Source organism: Ailuropoda melanoleuca, chromosome 4 (assembly GCF_002007445.2).
Source record: "Ailuropoda melanoleuca isolate Jingjing chromosome 4, ASM200744v2, whole genome shotgun sequence".
NCBI classification, from domain to species: Eukaryota; Metazoa; Chordata; class Mammalia; order Carnivora; family Ursidae; genus Ailuropoda; species Ailuropoda melanoleuca.
The window spans coordinates 68482179-68501949 of NC_048221.1; the positions used below are offsets into that span (position 1 = coordinate 68482179).

At 42.8% G+C, this 19771-nt stretch overlaps 1 protein-coding gene across 1 annotated transcript in view; it reads right to left on the reverse strand.

Moving 5' to 3' along the window:
• Window positions 1-19771, reverse strand: part of VWA3B (von Willebrand factor A domain containing 3B) — a 223810-nt gene that overhangs the window by 195275 nt on the left and 8764 nt on the right. Inside the window, exons 3-5 of the mRNA XM_034657268.1 lie at window positions 15807-15901; window positions 13555-13805; window positions 11658-11817 (exon numbers count right to left, since the gene is read on the reverse strand). Coding sequence (XP_034513159.1) covers window positions 11658-11817; window positions 13555-13805; window positions 15807-15901 — 506 coding nt within the window. The remainder of the gene's footprint in view (window positions 1-11657; window positions 11818-13554; window positions 13806-15806; window positions 15902-19771) is intronic.

Genomic DNA, 19771 nt, shown 5'->3' on the forward strand with positions numbered 1-19771 from the left:
TTTTCCTTTCTTTTTTTTTTTTTTTTTTTTTTTTTTTTTTTTTTTTTTTTTTTTTTTTTTTTTTTTTTTTTTTTTTTTTTTTTTTTTTTTTTTACACCCCCCCATCCCCTCCCCCCACCGTGTTACACATTACCTTATGGGAGAGGTGTTAAATCGGCTTCCCTTCGCTACATTGTTCTTAGTGCCCCAGCTGGGTGGGGGCCCAAGCTTAGCAGGGGGACAGGTTCAAACTCACATAAGGATCTAAAGTCACGTGTGGCCCAAGAGAGGAGAACAGACCCACGGAGTATTTTGTAAGATTTGTTAGTTCAGCAGGGAGGTGAGCAAGGACAAACATCTCTAGGTGGTCTGTCAGCGGCTTCTGACACCTTGCATCTCTGTTGCACGTCATGCAAACTCAGCTTCTCTGCTCTGGCAATGACCCAAGAGTCTGAAATCCTTGTGCAGAAATGTTTTTCCCTGGAGATTTCATCAAGCTAAAAATTGCTGTAGCCAACAGTGAGTCAGGAGTTCCTTTCCTTCACTCGGGCTCCAGGGTTATTTACTATCCATTAAGTTCATTTCTCAGCTTCTTAATTGCCTATGTTTTCGGTTATCCGTGCCACGGATTCCCTGGGACATGCTCTACAATGAGACCACCTATAGCACCCCCAGTCCCTGCCCACACACTCCCTTCCTGCCTCTCCTTTCCACTCACATAATGACACTGAGAAAAAAGGAGAGGAAGGTAAATATGCTACCTCGCCTCATTCCCCACCGATTGGCAAAATGCCTTTTATTTTTTTTTTTTTAAATTTTATTTTATTATATTGTGTTAATCACCATACAGTACATCCCCAGATTCCGATGTAAAGTTTGATGCTTCATTAGTTGCGTATAACACCCAGTGCACCATGCAATACGTGCCCTCCCTACTACCCATCACCAGTCTATCCCATTCCCCCACCCCCTCCCCTCTGAAGTCTTCAGTTTGTTTCTCATAGTCCATAGTCTCTCATGTTTCATTCCCCCTTCTGATTACCCCCCTTTTCTTTATCCCTTTCTTCCCCTACCGATCATCCTAGTTCTTATGTTCCATAGATGAGAGAAATCATATGATAATTGTCTTTCTCTGCTTGACTTATTTCACTTAGCATTATCTCCTCCAGTGCCGTCCATGTTGCAGCAAATGTTGAGAATTCGTTCTTTCTGATAGCTGAGTAATATTCCATTGTATATATGGACCACAGCTTCTTAATCCAGTCATCTGTTGAAGGGCATCTCGGCTCCTTCCATGATTTGGCTATTGTGGACAATGCAGCTATGAACATTGGGGTGCATATGGCCCTTCTCTTTACTACGTCTGTATCTTTGGGGTAAACACCCAGTAGTGCAATGGCTGGGTCATAGGGTAGTTCAATTTTTAACTTTTTAAGGGACCTCCACACTGTTTTCCAGAGTGGCTGTACCAACTTGCATTCCCACCAACAATGTAGGAGGGATCCCCTTTCTCCACATCCTCTCCAACAATTGTTGTTTCTTGCCTTGTCTATCTTTGCCATTCTAACTGGCGTAAGGTGGTATCTCAGTGTGGTTTTGATTTGAATTTCCCTGATGGCTAATGATTTTGAACATTTTTTCATGTGTCTGTTAGCCATTTGTATGTCTTCATTGGAAAAGTGTCTGTTCATATCTTCTGCCCATTTTATGATTTGTTTATTTGTTTCTCGTGTATTGAGTTTGAGAAGTTCTTTGTAGATCTTGGATACCAGTCCTTTATCTGTGGTGTCCTTTGCAAATATATTCTCCCATTCCGTGGGCTGTCTCTTAGTTTTTTTGACTGTTTCCTTGGCTGTGCAGAAGCTCTTTATCCTGATAAAGTCCCATAAGTTCATTTTATCTTTTATTTCTCTTGCCTTTGGAGATGTGTCGTGAAAAAGGTTGCTCTGGCCGATGTCATAGAAGTTGTTGCCTATGTTCTCCTCTAGAATTTTGATGGATTCCTGTCTCACATTGAGGTCTTTCATCCATTTGGAGTTTATTTTTGTGTATGGTGTGAGAGAGTGGTCAAGTTTCATTCTTTTGCATGTAGCTGTCCAATTTTCCCAGCACCATTTATTGAAGAGACTGTCTTTTTTCCACCGGATGTTTTTTCCTGCTTTATCAAAGATTAGTTGCCCAAAGAGCCGAGGGTCCATTTCTGGGTTCTCTATTCTGTTCCATTGGTCGATGTGTCTGTTTTTGTGCCAGTACCATGCTGTCTTTGTGATCACAGCTTTGTAGTACAGCTCGAAATCCGGCATTGTGATGCCCCCAGCTTTGTTTTTCCTTTTCAACAGTTCCTTGGAGATTCGGGGCCTTTTCTGGTTCCATACAAATTTAAGGACTATTTGTTCCAGTTCTTTGAAAAATGTCCTCGGTATTTTGATCGGGATAGCATTGAAAGTGTAGATTGCTCTGGGTAGTATGGACATTTTAACTATGTTAATTCTTCCAATCCATGAGCATGGAATATTTTTCCATCTTTTTATGTCTTCCTCAATATCTTTCAAAAGTGATCTATAGTTTCTAGCATATAGGTCCTTTACGTCTCTGGTTAAGTTAATTCCAAGGTAACGCATGGTTTTTGGTGTTATTGTAAATGGGATGGATTCCCTAATTTCTCTTTCTTCAGTCTCGTTATTCGTGTATAGAAATGCAACTGATTTCTGGGCATTGATTTTGTATCCTGCCACCTTACTGAATTGTTCTATAACTTCTAATAGTTTGGGAGTGGATTCCTTTGGGTTTTCCATATAGAGTATCATGTCATCTGCAAAGAGAGACAGTTTGACTTCTTCTTTGCCGATTTGGATACCTTTGATCCCTTTTTGTCTTCTGATTGCTGTTGCAAGGACTTCTAGTACTATGTTGAATAATAGTGGCGAGAGTGGGCATCCTTGTCGTGTTCCTGATCTTAAGGGAAAGGCTTCCAGCTTTTCCCCATTGAGAATAATGCTTGCAGTAGGCTTTTCATAGATGGCTTTTATGAGATTGAGAAATGTACCCTCTATTCCTACACTCTGAAGGGTTTTAATCAGGAAAGGATGCTGTATTTTGTCAAATGCTTTTTCTGCATCAATTGAGAGGATCATATGGTTCTTGAGTCTTTTCTTGTTGATATGATGTATCACATTGATTGATTTGCGAGTGTTGAACCATGCTTGCATCCCAGGTATGAATCCCACTTGGTCATGATGGATAATCCTTTTAATGTACTGTTGGATTCTATTAGCAAGGATCTTGTTGAGGATTTTGGCATCCATATTCATTAGAGAAATCGGTCTGTAATTCTCCTTTTTGAGGGGGTCTTTGCCTGGTTTGGGGATCAAGGTAATATTAGCCTCATAGAATGAGTTTGGTAGCTTTCCTTCTGTTTCTATTTTTTGAAATAGCTTTAGGAGAATAGGTATTATTTCTTCTTTGAATGTTTGGTAGAATTCCCCAGGAAAACCGTCTGGGCCTGGAGTTTTATTATTTGGAAGGTTGTTTATCACTGACTCAATTTCTTCATAGTTAATTGGCCTATTTAAGAAATCTATTTCTTCCTGTTTCAGTCTTGGTAGTTTATAGGTTTCCAGGAAGGCCTCCATCTCTTCCAGATTGTTTAGTTTTTTGGCATATAGCTGTTGATAAAAGTTTCTAATAATCCTTGCAATTTCAATGGTGCTGGTCGTGACCTCTCCCTTTTCAGTCATAATTTTAATAATCTCAGTCCTTTCTCTTTGTTTTTGGACAAGTTTTGCCAGTGGTCTATCAATTTTATGGATTCTCTCAAAGAACCAGCTTCTAGTCCTGTTGATCTGCTCTACTGTGGTTCTGGTCTCTAATTCATTGATTTCTGCTCTAATCTTGGTCAACTCCTTCCTTGTCAGTGGGTTAGGCCTGTCCCTCTGTTGCTGTTCCAGTTTCTTGAGGTGAGAATATAGAAACTGCATTTTAGATTTTTCTATTCTTTTGAGTGAGGCTTGGATGGCTATGTATTTCCCCCTTAGGACTGCCTTTGCAGTATCCCATAGGTTTTGGACCGTTGTGTATTCATTCTCGTTGGTCTCCATAAATTGTTTAATTTGTTTTTTGATTTCCTGGTTTATCGAGTCATTCTTGAGCAGGATGGTTCTTAGCCTCCAAGTGTTTGAGTTTCTTCCAGGTTTTTCCTTGTGGTTGAGTTCCAATTTCAGAGCGTTGTGGTCTGAGAATATGCAGGGGATAATTTCAATCTTTTGGTATTGGCTGAGACCTGTTTTGTGTCCCAGAGCATGATCTATTCTTGAGAATGTTCCATGGGCATTTGAATAGAATGAGTATTCTTTGGTTCTGGGGTGTAGTGTTCTATATATATCTATGAGGTCCAACTCGTCGAGTATGGCATTCAAAGCCTTTGATTCTTTGCTTAGTTTTTGCCAGGGTGTTCTGTCTATTTCTGATAGTGGGGTGTTGAGGTCCCCTACTATTACTGTGTTCTTATCTATATGTCTCTTTATTTTGGTTAAGAGTTGGCTTGTGTATCTTGCTGCTCCCCTGTTGGGGGCATATATATTAATAATTGTCATATCCACTTGTTGAATACTTCCTTTAAGAATAATATAGTGCCCTTCTGTATCTCTCTCTATGGCCTCTAGTTTAAAATCCAGTCTATCTGATATGAGAATTGCTACTCCAGCTTTCTTTTGAGGTCCATTTGCGTGGAAGATGGTACTCCATCCCCTTACTCTAAGTCTGAATGCATCTTTGGGTTCAAAATGAGTCTCTTGTAGACAGCAAATGGATGGGTCATGTCTTTTTATCCAATCTGCAACCCTGTGGCGTTTTATGGGAGAGTTTAAGCCATTTAGATTGATAGAGATTATTGACAGATATGATTTTAATGATGCCATTTCTCTTTAAAGTCTTTGTATCGGTTGTGACTTGCTGCTCTGTATCACTCTTGGGGCCTTTTTACCTTTATAGAGCCCCCCTTAATATCTCCTGTAGGGCTGGTTTCGTGGTTACGAAATTGGTTAATGATTGGCGATTTTGGAACGTCTTTATTTCTCCATCAATTCTGAATGACAGCTTTGCTGGATAAAGGATCCTTGGCTGCATGTTTTTCTCTGAAAGAGCTTTAAAAATGCCCCCCCAAGCCTTTCTCTCATTCCAGGTCTCTGTAGACAGGTCTGACGTAATCCTGATACCTTTGCCTTGGTACGTGAGAAATTTCTTTGCCCTGGCCGCTTTCAATACTGTATCCTTGGATCTAATATTTGCGAATTGCACTATGACATGCCGTGGCGTAGGTTTGTCCTGGTTGAGCTTGGATGGGGTCCTCTCTGCCTCTTGGACACGAATGCTTGTTTCCCTTGCTAGATTAGGGAAGTTTTCAGCTACAATTTGTTCAAATATCTCTTCTAGACCTCTGTTTTTCTCCACCCCTTCAGGGATGCCGATGATTCTGACATTGGATCGTTTCATAGAGTCAGTAATCTCCCGTAATCTACATTCGTGGGCGTGGATTTTTTTAAGACCAGCTTCTATTTTCGTTTTTTCTTCTACTAACCCATCCTCCAATTCGCTAACGCGTTCCTCTGCCTCGGTGACCCTGGCCGTCAGAGCCTCTAGTTTTGACTGTATTTGGCCCACTGAGTTTTTAATTTCTGTCAGATTCGCTCTCATTTCTGCCCTTAGGGATTCTATATTCTCAGCAACGCTTTCTCTGATGCTTTTTTCAAGTTTACTCATCATCTTGACCATTGTTGCTCTGAATTCCATTTCTGATAATTGGGATACATCCATATGTATTAATTCTGTGGCCGAGGCCAATTCTGTGGCAGAGGCCACAGACTCATTATCTTTTCTTTGCTGGGGGGGACTTCTCCTTCTCGTCATTCTGATGAAGAGAGATTGCAGGGTTGTCCAGAGCCCAAGTGTTGACTGGGACCCAGGCCGTGCGCCCTTGTTTTATAGAGATCTTAGGGATGTGGGCTTCTTCCTTAAAGAGTTTATTTATTTATTTGAGAGAGAGAGAGACAGTCAGCAAGAAAGGGAACCCAAGCAGAGGAGTGGGAGAGGAAGAAGCAGGTTCCCGGTGGAGAAGCCCGATGAAGGACTCCTTACGGAGCGTTGTGATCACACCCTAATCCGAAGACAGGTGCTTGGTGACTGCGCCACTCAGGCGCTCCGGGTTGTGGGCTTCTTGATTTTTCAGCCTGCCTTCTGGGGGAGGGGCCTGCCTGCCGGTACTCAGAAAACCCTGTTTGGGTAGAGTCTCTGTGTCCCTTGCGAGGGGGGATGGGGATGGGCACCCTGTGAGCCGGTATTTCCGGGCTTTTGTTCTCTGGCGGCTTTCCCTGGCGGTTTGCTATGCCTCTTCTGAGAGAGCAGCAGCGGCTGAAATTCAGCCTCTGTCTCAGAACAGAGGGATCGCGGATCGTTCTCCACTGATGTTCTGGCCACTTTAACTCTGTTTCTGTTGGTGCTGCTCAACCCTGCAGCATCCCGGGCTGTGCGCCCCACACCCGGCGTCCCAGCCCTCACTTCCAGGGCCGGCACGTCTCTGTCCTTTGTGTTTCCAACCCCGCCAGCCGCCAGCCGCCCCGCGCGGGCTCCCGGAGCTCCCCGTCTCAGTCTGGTGTCTCACGGGTGCTGACCGCGAGTCCGCCTGCTCCCCCGTGCAGGTGGCCCTCCAGCCGCCAGCCGCCCCGCGGACGCTCCCGGAGCTCCCGGTCTCAGCCTCGATCCAGTGAGCACACCGGAGCTCCGGAGCTCCGTGAGATGCTTGGTGGTGCACGCTCCCGGCTCACGGACTCAGTCTGCCGTTTCCAGAGTGCGGGTCCGCGGTCCGCCCGCTCCCCGGTGCAGGTGGCCCGCCAGCCGCCCTGCGCGCGCGCTCCTGGAGCTCGCGTTCTAAGTCTGTTGTCTCGCGGGTGCCGTCCGCGAGTCCGCCTGCTCCCCCGTGCAGGTGGCCCGCCAACCGCCAGCCGTCCCGCGTGCGCTCCCGGAGCTCCCTTCTCAGCCTGCTGTCTCAAGCGTGCGGGTCCGCGGTCTGTCCGCTCCCCCTTGCAGGTGGCTACCGCTTCCCGGCGCCCTGACACGGCGGCTCCCTCCCCCTTCTGTTTAGCTTCCGATATCTGTGCGCGGTTTCACGGCTCCCCGCTTCGTACCTCGATACTCAGCGCTGGAGATGTTCATTTGTAGAGATCCAGATGTATCTTCCTGCGTCTCAGGCTGATTCCGTGGATATTCCTGCTTGATCTGGTACCTATCCAGCTCAACTCAGGGGACCGGCTGAAAAAGGTGTCCCCTACTCCTCCGCCATCTTAACCTCCCCCCGGCAAAATGCCTTTTAAAGTGACATGGCTTTGGGATCATCTGCTCTTCGGGATGAGGAGCCAATGTGAATTATTTTATTCAATGCTCACGAAGAGTTCTGTGAAAAATTCTTATTATCACACCCAGTTTACAGATGAAGAAACTGAGGTCTGGACAGGTTAAATGACCTGGTCTTTCAGCTAGTAAATCTAGCTGCCTAACCCCATGAGCTTCTGCCCTTGCTTTCAACCACTTCATTCTGTCGGCTCATCACGGCAAGGCTGGTCACCTCTTAGAAACGGACGTGAATCCCAGAACTGTGCGAGCAAGATCATGGGACAGGAAGGTGGCCAGAGACAGGCACTGTTTTACTTCTGTGGCTCTCACACCATCCAAGGCTCCTAGCCCCTGATATCAGCACCACTGACTAAAACCTGGACGAGGTAGTATGGGCTCAAGGGACCTGACCTCAGTGGAATCCTCTCCCCTGGCCCAGCACCTCTGAGGTCCTCAGGGCAAGGGCCGGTCTTGAGGGTTAGCAGCAGCAGCCAGGACCACGAGCCACCTTCTCACTGACCAGCATTTCCCTAAATGCTAATTTGCACTAAATTTGATAACACAAGATACAGAAAACATTTGGGGTTCCATTCGGCTCTGTTACTGGGAGTCAAATACTCTTGCCACTTTACACTACATAAAAGAGGGTAGAGCGTTTGTTTCCACTTGAAATGCTTTATTCTGTCTGGACCATTTGCTCTGCAGCTGCCCATGGCAGCCTGCATTCCACCCAGCCAAAGAGGCCTTGAAACCTTCTCAGACACAGGTTTGGGGAAAAAGAAGAGCCGGACTGGTAGCGACTGCTTCTGCCCTGACTGTCCTCTGCTGTAGTCTGCCAGAAGCCTCCGGCTATAAAAATCTCCACTCTGCAAGAATGAAAGTCAACCAGGATGGGAGTGAGAGGTCTAGCAACATTGTCTTGTTCTTCATAAAACTTTGACTGTTTGAACAGTTCTGACCAACTCCAGACCTTGGATCTGCCTTCCAGATCTTCCCTGTACCTGCGGTAGCCCTTTCCTTATTCGGCCCATTTTGATTTTCTGATCCCCCCCCCGGCATGGTGGTGACTGCCCTCTTGATACTAATGAAGCTAAATTCTCCAATCCCTCCTGACACCCTTGACCACCACCAACTTTCTGGCATGCCAGGCTTCAGGGTCCCTGTCTCCACCATCCCCACCAGAGTCATACAAGGCTCAGCAAATTCACTTGCCCGGTCCCATGCAGACTACCACCCTTCAATTCAAAAATACTCAAACCTGTACCATAGCATGAGGAATGGGAATTTCTTGGGCCTACATCTAGCCCCAACTTCAAAAATATCAACACTACTTCTTTCCCATTCCTTCAATGTTCGACAAACATTTATCGAGCCCTTGCCAGGCACTGCCATTTCTAGGGACACAGAGGTGAAAAGATCCGATGCCTGGCTGAACCACTGCCACGCTTGTGATTGGTATGGCCAGCCCTTCAGTTTACTGTCCAGTGGTGAAGTTTCCTTATGGAATCATATGGGTCTGGCTCTAATTCACCCATTTACTCTCCCAGTGAAGAGGATATGTTTTTAAAGTACACAAATGTGTGCCTATCAGTTGGGCAGAAGAGAGGCTGAGACACCACAAAGAGAAACACAGGTACCCTTTGGGCAGGTAGCCTTCTGCTGAAAGCAGAATGAAGTCCCCTCAGTTAGCCTTCTTAGCCAGCTGGGAATCAGGGCTTTGGATCTCCAGCCTTCTCTTTCCGAACAACCCCTCACATCCTGGATCAGCAGGTCTTCCAGGGCCTCCTGGCGCAACACCCCTCTTCATTAAAGCCAGAGAAGCTGCCAACTTCCCAAAGACACATCCTGGGGCCACAGGATACTGCAGATCAGAAACCCTGGGCTGGATGGCATACCTAGGCTCTGAGGACAACGCCAGCCCCTCTAAACCACCAGACACCGCCTCAGTACCCCACAGGCTGCTTTTCCCACGAGCCAGGCCCTTTTGCACAGGATACTTCCTCCATCAGTAGTGTTCTCCTACGTGCTGCCATCAGAGCTGGGATTCAAGCAGACCCCACACTGCCTAGCTCCTCTGGATTTGAAGGCTCACCCTCAGTCATCCCTGCCTGGTCAGTCTTCTGGCCCAACTATGGGTACAAAGCCCAGTTCTGAAAGAGGCCAGTAGCCTCTGAGCACCCTCCTTCCCCACACCTAGCGCATCAGTCAGCCCTTCCTCCTCATGTGGGTCGGATACAAAAGCCCAACTTCCATGTTAATCTTTGAACACAAGACAATAGCCACTCTCTTGGTTCTTCTCAGAACTCACTCATGGGGGACTCTAACCCAAAGCAGGTTACCATCGGCAGCTAAAGTCTGCATATCTAGACTTACCGTTCAAAAGTTTCTTAAGCCTTATATCTTTTCTATTTACAGAAAAAAAACCCAGCAATGTGAATCAATTTGAAACTCAGGGGGGTGGGCACGAGGCACAGAGCAGAGGGGCAGCCCTTAGGGGAACACATTCCTCTCCCCACCCCCCACACCTCACAAAACACAGGGCATCGTATTTTTATATAGGAGGCAGTTGCAGTTACTAGAAGTTTCCTAGGGACCATTTCTAGATATAAGCTCTAGTAGGAAGGATACAGTGGTCTGAGTATGTTTTATATTTGCCATACTCCACAGTCTCTTCTTAAGAATTTTTAAGTGGCATTTGATAATCAGTGCCTATTAACCTCTTTCTGGGTTCTTCCTCTTCTATAGGACTTCCCTGGAACCCATTAAATTGTTCCATATTTCCTGGGCTGGGATGAATCCAAGAAAGGAGAAGCATAAACCAGAAGAAAGTAAAATAGAAAAATCAAAGGTCACGGGAAATCTTCAAGTCATGGCAGGTCACCAGAGTCAGCTATGACCGAGGTAGCTAGGTGAACAAAGAAACAGAACACCCGTGTGTGTGTGTGTGTGTGTGTGTGTGTGTGTGTGTGTGTACATTCAGGCATGCATGTGCGTGCGCGCACACACTCATCCAAGAGCCTGTGTAATGTTCCATTTCTTGAATGCTTATTATAGTGTCCAGACAATTGAAATTTTACAGATGTTAAAACAAACTTGAAAGGCCAAAGAACAAAGTAGCTTCTATTTTGTTCTTTAATGGGAACCATTTGTTCCTCTGGCTTCGAAAGGATAAACAATGCATTTTTAATTTTAAACTATCATCCTCAGTATCAATAAACAGTCTGGTGACCACTGGGGGCTATCCTTTCAAGGTGCCAGCACATGGCCTCCTTGCCCAAGAAAGGACTTCTTAATATAGCAGAGTAAAGCTCGAAATCTACAGAATCACGGGAGTCCAGAGCAGAGGAAGCAATTAAGTACTAATTAGTACCAATCAATAAATATTAATTAAGTATCTGTATCCCAAGGGAAAGCAGATCTATCCCTACCTGGGAAGCTGAGGCTGACCAAAGAACCCCACCTGCCCAGAGTTCTTCCCTGCTAGCTTGCCACTCCCTTCAAGTTCCATCGTCAGAATCATTCACAAAAACCCACACCCTTGTGGCTAAAAGAACATAAACCACCACCATTTCAGCACTTCTTCCAAGTAAAGCTTTATGTCCAAAAGGTCTTATCAAAAAGCACATGTGCATGCATTAATATTCAAAATGGATGCTGCATCTACGTGGATATACATCACCTTGGAAAGCACATAACAGACCCATTTGTGAAGAAGAGGAACTGGGAAAGATTCAGAACATAAATGGGGAACCCCTACTTCCTCAACCTCAGGGTTCTGCGAAGACTCTCCCAACCTCTCCCCCCGCTGCCCCCGTAACAGATGGACTGATTTATCTAATCGTCAGGAGAACAAGAGCAGAACCACAATATGAGAGATGCACAACTCTGTGGAATCCCCTGTCCCTTCTCACTGCTCAGTGGCTGCGAGCAGCACGTGGCTCCACTGTCACTGGCTAAACAGGGGTCAACCTTGCACCCTAATCACCCAGAGGGAGCCCCGCCAGGCTCAGGGGGCAGGGTTAGGGAGTCTCAGTTTGGTTGCTCCAGCTCTGCCATCACCAAAGCTGCTATTTTGATCCCCACCTGGGGCCCATCACCTATTTCTTAATTGGTTCTAAATTCGGAGGTGAAGAGGATTGAGACTTTCGGGGCTCCTCAATGCCAGTGTTGGGGTCTCTGTGGGATGATCCTGGGAGGACCCAGGTCAGCTGAGAGGCAGTATGGGGGTACTGGGTGTGGAGAGAGAAGCTGGAAGCCACCGATGTGACCTGGGGCCCGCATGGACGCACACTTACCGTTTTATCATTCCCAGCTTCCAGCAGGGCGTCCAGGCAGCTAGCCTGGCTCACAGCCAGCTCAAAAGGCAGTTTCTCAACCCAACTGATGGCAGCGGCTATGGACTGTTCCGTCACAGGAACAGCATTTTCCTGCCATTTCACAGGCGGCTGGGAAACCCTGAAAGGAATCACATGGGGCTGTCATGGGGCAGTGGGCAACCTAGCTGTCACCCCTCAGTCTCAGAGCTGCGAGCAACAAGCCATTTAACATCAGCAGAGCTGAAGGAAAGAAAACACAGTTCCTGACCCTCCAAAATTTACCAATACGTCGGGAGAGCTGTTTAAGATCAGTCTCCAAAGCGCCCTTGCCTTCCGTAAGCTGTACTGATAGGAAAAACAATGCATACAGGAGAATTCAAAAATCTCAAAAATGTAAAATTTAATAGCTGCATTAAAATTATTGAGGGAATTATTTTCACAAACAGGCAGGTTTATATACAACTATCTTCCATTAATAGTAAATTTATAAGGATTCTCAGCATTAAGATTTGTAAATCAGCAATTCTATTACTCTAAAATTTTATTTCTAATTCTTTTTTTTTAAATTTTTTTTAAAGATTTTATTTATTTATTCGACAGAGATAGAGACAGCTAGTGAGAGAGGGAACACAAGCAGGGGGAGTGGGAGAGGAAGAAGCAGGCTCATAGCGGAAGAGCCTGATGTGGGGCTCGATCCCAGAACCCTGGGATCACGCCCTGAGCCAAAGGCAGACGCTTAATCGCTGTGCCACCCAGGCGCCCCTCTAATTATTTTAAGACACTGTTTTATTGTGCCAAATTCGCATCAGTTACCTCTTCTGAATCAAAAACAGTATTGAGTTCAGCAAAGCATTAGTTTTTAAATCCTGGGGATATGTGATTAAACCATGGAGTCTGGACTTAGAAAGCAGTGATGGTATCCTCCAAGAAAGAACAGCCATTTTTATCTATTTATCTCTGTGTTTATAATTGAACAAATTATATAAATCATATATGCATTCATAATTACAAGAATTGTATGAATCACGGCCTAATGAACCAGCCTGAGCTGTCCCTCATAAACCACCCTGAGACAGAGTCTGCCTCACACCTGTGTCACCTCTATGTGGGTAGAAATCTAGCTGAGCGGCCTAAATGCTATAGCATAGGTTTCCAAGAAAGCTAAAGCATTGCAGACTTAAGACTTGATTCCTTCAGTAATGTATCTGTGACAGAAATAGAAATCCGGGATAGAACACAATTAGGCAACATCCCCAAAGATGTCATCTGTTTAGCTGAAAATATTTTCTTCGAAAGAAAAACTCAATTAAATAGATGCCCCCCTTCATCCAGATTTTTCCTGTCAGGGAGGTACAGCCATGGTTCCACATGAAAAGTTGGCCTTAGAGCCCAAATTCTCTTGAATCCAAGAATCCGTAAATAATTGATTGTGAAAACTCTGAAATACGGGAAATTCTATAAAGGCGGCCACCTGCTGTTCTATTAAGGGGGTCAACTTACAGGGGAGTCACGAGCTCAGTCTGAAAAAGAGTGATATCTGTGACAAGGCTGAATCCATTATTCAGACTAATATCTAAAACAACCAAAGAGATTTTTATGGCCTTAAGTATATATTCAGTAAAATTCCTATTCTTACATTTTGATCTTGCCATGCATTGAAGAAAAGTATGTTTCTACATCTCTTCTAATTTGAAAACTAAGATGCCACATGCAAAGCAGATGTAGGGTTTCACTGTGGGTCTCCTGCTGGAATTACACATTCTAGGAAATGGTAAGATAATACCTCCTCCCTCCCTAAAGATATGTTACTCAACTCCAAATCAATGAAAACTACTTACGAGGTTTCACGGAAATACCCCTTCCAACGGGAACTCACCGTATGATATTAAACGTGGCTATGTGAGCCACCTGCTCCTGAAGGACCATTGTTAGAGCATCCTGGCACAGACTGAGCTCCTCCTCCAGCATGCCACCAAAATCCAGCACGATGGTGATGCGCTGTTCCAAGATGACACCAAAAATCTGCCGGCTTCTGCTGGTGAGCCAGTCCATCCGCTGCTTGTAACTCTCCACGGCTTGTGTTAAATGTTCCACAAACTGATAGATCAGCTCTGATTTGGCTGTCAACTTAATGAAAATCAAAGCAGAAAAAGAAAAGAAAGACACAGAACGAAAACACACCAACGTACGTCATCTGAACTGTCGTGCAGCCTGGAACAGGGCCCACTGGGTCATGGCCTCTGCCATCCAGAACTGGGCGTTAATAATAATTTTGTCGATGACCCTCTAAACCCCACAGAATCCACGAGGAAGTGTTCCAGTCTTTCAACTAAAAAAGCCTTTGGATGATTTCCCACAGAAGAAATGATGATGATGTGATCTGTTCAAAATTCAGCACTCTTAAAAAAAAAATGTGTTTCTAAATTGCATTTTGTCTTTATAATTATAGAATTATCTTTACCAGAAAATGTCCAGGAGACATTTTAAGGAATTAGGTAGAAGAAAAGAACTTTCAAGGAATTAGGTAGAAGAAAAGAGAGATCAGCAAAGGCAGATGGGAAATAATAAGGCTCACTAAAGTTTTCCTAAGGACGACATGCCAAAAATGTTTCTGAAAATGCTTCTAGACATGCCAGCACATCTGCCTGGCTTCCTCTAAGGGACGCCGCCCCAGGGACTCATCCTCCTGTTCACAACCTGGGCCCTGTAGCCTCTTGTCTCTCAGGCCACGCTCCCCTGACTGGGATCACTTGATCACTCTTGGCTGCCACCAACACCTCTAGAGGCTGTCCCCGAAAGGTGACAGAGGCTTGCAGGTCACTTCTTGTATACACAAAAAAACCATCAGTCACACAGATCAGGCACAACTGTGCAAGGCCTCTTAGGGTGTAGGGAGGCAGGAGACACAGAAAAGGAATAAGAAAAAAGTGTGTCCTCTTCTATGAAGAATCAAAGTTTGAAAGATCTGGTAACTTATTTTTAACTTGAACGACCCTCAGAACACTCCCTAGAAACACTCCCAGAAAATGTGTTTTCTGAACACACCATGTAACTTCACATTTTCATGCCTTAGTTCATGCTGTTCCCTCTGCCTTAAACTGCTTTCCTTCTCTACCCCTTTATCTCTCCAGCATATTCCTCAAGCTCCAGCACCATTTCCTGTTGCTTTCCCTGGCTGCTAAAGGCAGAATTCCTAAATCTCTCGCCAGTATTCACAGCACTTATTCAACTTCCTACCACAGTACAGAAACCAGGGTGGGACCATGTCGCAGGGGCTGTAGTTGGGGTCAGATGGCAAAGATGGATGTTTTCCATAGTTCTGTACTGATTTCCATGTAGTTCAGATAAAAGGCAAAATTATAAAAAAATATATTTAGCACGTCAGACTCAAGATTCTATGGATATTACTGCTTAGAACTAGGATAAGTTCAAAAAATAATTTAAACTTTTTTTAAGATTTGAATTTTTAAGTCATCTCTACACCCAATGTGGGGCTTGAACTTACAACCCTGAGATCAAGAGTCACATGCTCCACCAACTAAGCCAACCAGGCACCCCTAAACTTCTTTAATATTTTGAAGCAACAATCCAGGTGGTACATAGATGTGCATTGACACAAATATCCATAAAGTGATGCGATGGGACATGTGTCTGTGAGCTCCCTGTGGACACATTATGGGGGTACACGAGTCACGTGTTGAATTGCTGGAATTCAGGACTCCAGTAAGAGGTGCCGCTTGCTCTGTCAACTACTACCTGTAAAAGCAGCCCTCTATTCCCAGGGCATTTGTCAGGTCAGCAGCTGCTCTTGCCTGTCTGCTAACCTGGGTCACACTCCTCTTTCTTCTTTATTTTCAAGGCAAAACAAAGTACTGATATGCAAAGGCTTTTACTTTCTGGCCAACAGCTTCATGCACTCATCTCTAACAGGTCAAGTTAACAGGACCCTTCCCAGGTCCTAAGCCTTAACTTTCAGCACCCTCCACACTGTCACAAGAAAGCCTGCAGCCCTGATAAGGCCTTGGCTCCATTGCATCAATAGGAAGCAGTGTGTGCCTCTCCAGCTAGGCCACTCCCAGACCTAGAAGCATGTTAGAGGGCCTGTCTGTCAAGGGAATTCAGACTTACGTTGTATACTCTGCCATCTTCGGGTCTGTAGAACTGTGGAAACAGGCCATCAGCATACCGGGAAGCCACAAGTCTCCCCAGAGAAGTCACATAATCTGCATTTTCGTAAAGAAAAGCAGTCAAAATGGTGCATTATCAACATTTTTTATTTTTATTTCAAAATGTTTTTCTCTAACACCATTCAAATTATATCCCCTGTGACACCAAAAATCTGGGATGCTTGGTATTCTGTCCTAAATAATAAAGTATTTCTAGGTGCTATAATCCATGCTAACTATTTATGACATGCATAATCCTTTAATGCATGAATGACTGGAGAGGAAAAACAAGGTTTGTTTCTTGGTTTCCTGGTTCTTTTGTCCACCATGATTAAGGCAGAGGTCAAAAAGGCAATACTCAGTCTAAGCCCTTACAAATTAAAAATTCATGTAAATGTAAATGTCCTGAGTACAGCAATTAAAAGATAGTAATTGGCTTTCTCTGACTGACTTATTTCACTTAGCATTACCCTCTCTAGCTTAATCCATGTCATTGCAAGTGGCAAGATTTCATTCTTTTTTTATGGCTGAATGCCATGTTATTTCACTCATATGTGGAATTTAAAATAGCTAAATCGTGGAAGGAACCGAGATGCCCTTCAACAGATGACTGGATTAAGAAGTTGTGGTCCATATATACAATGGAATATTACTCAGCTATCAGAAAGAACGAGTTCTCAACATTTGCTGCAACATGGACGGCACTGGAGGAGATAATGCTAAGTGAAATAAGTCAAGCAGAGAAAGACAATTATATGATTTCTCTCATCTATGGAACATAAGAAGTAGGAAGATCGGTAGGGGAAGAAAGGGATAAAGAAAGGGGGGGTAATTAGACGCAGGAATGAAGCATGAGAGACTATGGACTATGAGAAACAAACTGAGGGCTTCAGAGGGGAGGGGGTGGGGGAATGGGATAGGCTGGTGATGGGTAGTAAGAAGGGCACGTATTGCATGGTACACTGGGTGTTATACACAACTAATGAATCATTGAACTTTACATCAAAAACTGGGGATGTACTGTATGGTGACTAACATAATATAATTTAAAAAATTAAAAAAGAAAGAAAGAAACGAGCAAAGGAAAAAAAAAAAGGAAAGAGACAAACAAGAAACAGACTCTTAACCACAGAGAACAAACGTGATTATCAGAGGATAGGTGGGTGGGGGAATGGGTGAAATAGGCAATAGGGATTAAGGAGTGCACTTGTCATGATGAACACCGGGTGATGTAAGGAATTGTCAAATCACCATATTGTACACCTAAAACTAATATAACACTGTACACTAACTATACTGGAATTAAAATAAAAACTTAATAAATAAATTTTAAAAGAGAGAAAAAACTAGTGATTGGCAAAGATGATTTTAAAAAATGACCCAAAGGGTATCTACAAGAAACTGACCTCAAACATAAAAACATATATAAAAGTATAAGAATGAAAAAAGATGCCATTTAAGTATTAATAAAAAGAAAGCAGATTACTATATTAATATCAGAAAAGTAAACTAAAGACCAAAGAATATTACTAGGGATAGAGCAGAACATTATATGAATTTAAGTGTCAACACACCAGGAAGACATAGCTAAACACTTAGGAAGACAATCCTAAATGTGTATGCACCAAAAAGACTGCAAATATCTTAAGTAAAAACTGATGGAAGTGAAAGGAGAAAAAGACAAACTCACAATTATAATTGGAGATTTCAATACTGCTCTCTCAACAATTGTTAGAATAGCTAGACAAAAAATCAGCAACGCTACTCAACAACACCAACAAACAGGATTTAATTGACATTTATAGAAAAATCTACACAACAACAGATGAACACACATTCTTTTACAAGCACAGAATGTATACCAAGAACACATATTCTTTTACAAGCACAGAATGTATACCAAGACAAATCATATCCACGGCTATTAAAAAAAACTCAAAAAATTTGAAAGAACTAAAACCAGAGTATGTTCTCCATCTACAATGGAAACAAACTAAAAATCAGTAACAAAAGGATAAGAAGAAAATGTCCAAATTCTTGGAAACTAAATAACATGCGTCTAAAAAATCCATGAGTCAAAGAAGAAGTGCAACAGAAATTTTAAAAATGCTTTAAACCAAATGAAAATGATAATACAACCTATAAAAAATGTGAGGAACACAGCTTAAGCACTGCCAGGAGGGAAATTTATAGCACTAAATGCTTACGTAAGAAGAAATGAAAAGTCTCAAATCAATAATCTAAGCTTTCATCGGAAGAAACTAAAAAAGAATAGCAAAACAAATCCAAAGTAAGAAGGAAATATATAATAAACACCAAAAAAGAAATCAAGAAAATTGAACACAGAAAAGGAATAAAGAAAATCAAATAAAAAGCTTATAATTTAATAAGGTTAATAAAACTGACAAAAGTAAAAGGAGAGAAGACATGAATTTCTGATATCAAGAATGAAAGAGAGAAAAAAAGAAAAAGCCTTTCAGACATCAAAAGAATAATGAATGGAATACTATAACCAACTCCACACACATATAGTAGACAACTTAGATGAAATGAATGAATTCTAGAAAGAACACAAACTACCACAACTTTCTTAATGTGAAATAGATCATACCTAATAAGGAAATGAATTTATAATTAAAAACTTCTCAAACATAAATCCCCAGGCCTGGATAGGTTCCCTAGAGAACTCTACCAAACATATAAGAAATAATTAAAATTCTATGCCACATTTTCCAGAAAACGGAAGACATGGGAACATTTCCCAACTCATTCTATGAAGCCAATATTACCATTACCCTGATACCAAAACCAGACAAAGGCAGTACAAAAAAAGAGAAAACTACAGACTAATATCCTTCATGATTACACATGTAAAAACATGTTAGCTATATTGGCTCAATATTCAAAAATCAGTCAATATAATCAACCAAATTAACAGGCTAAGGAAGAAAAAAAGGTCACATGATCCCTTCAATTGATGCAGAAAAAGCATTTGACAAAATTCAATACCCATTCATGATGACTATTCTCAGCACATTAGGAATATACAGACCTTCCTCAACTTGATTTTTTTTAATTCTATAAACAACTTACAGCTAACATTACACTTAGTGGTAAAAGATTGAAAGCTTTCCCTGAAGACCTGATATGAGGTAAGGATGTCCACTCTCACTGCTGCTGTTCAACATAGTACTGAAAGCTCCAGCCAGCACATGGTAAAACAAGGAAATACAGGCATATAGATCACAAAGGAAGAGTGAAAACTTTTCCTATTTGGAGAGGACATGATGGTCTGCCTAGAAATCCCAAGGAATCAAGAGCAACAAAAAAACTCTTAGAACTCGTGAGTTCAATAAGGTCAGAGGATAGAAGATCAACATAAAAAAATTAGCCATATTTCTATATACTAGCAATGAACATGTGGAAACCCAAATTAAAACACAACAGCATTAACAATTGCTTAGAAAAACAAAATACAAAACATATGCAAGACTTATATGTTGAAAATTACAACAGCTGATGAAATAAATCAAAGATGTAAATAAATGGAAAGATATTCCATATTCATGGACTGGAAGACTCAACATAGTAAAGATGTCAATTCTACTGAAATTGATATACAGGTTTAATGTAATTTCTATCAAAATCCCAAAATCTAATTTTTGTAGACACACACATGGTTATTCTAAAATGTATATGAAAAGGCAAAGAAACTATAGAGTAGCTAAAACAATTTTGAAAAAGATTAAAGTGGAGGAATCAGTCTGCCCATTTCAAGACATTACACAGTTATAGTAATCTAGACTGTATGGTGTTGGTAGAGAGACAGACACATGGACAAATAAAACAAAACAGAGAACCAAGAAATAGCCCCATACAAGTACAACCATCCAATTTTTAACAAAGATGCAAAAGCAATTCAAAACA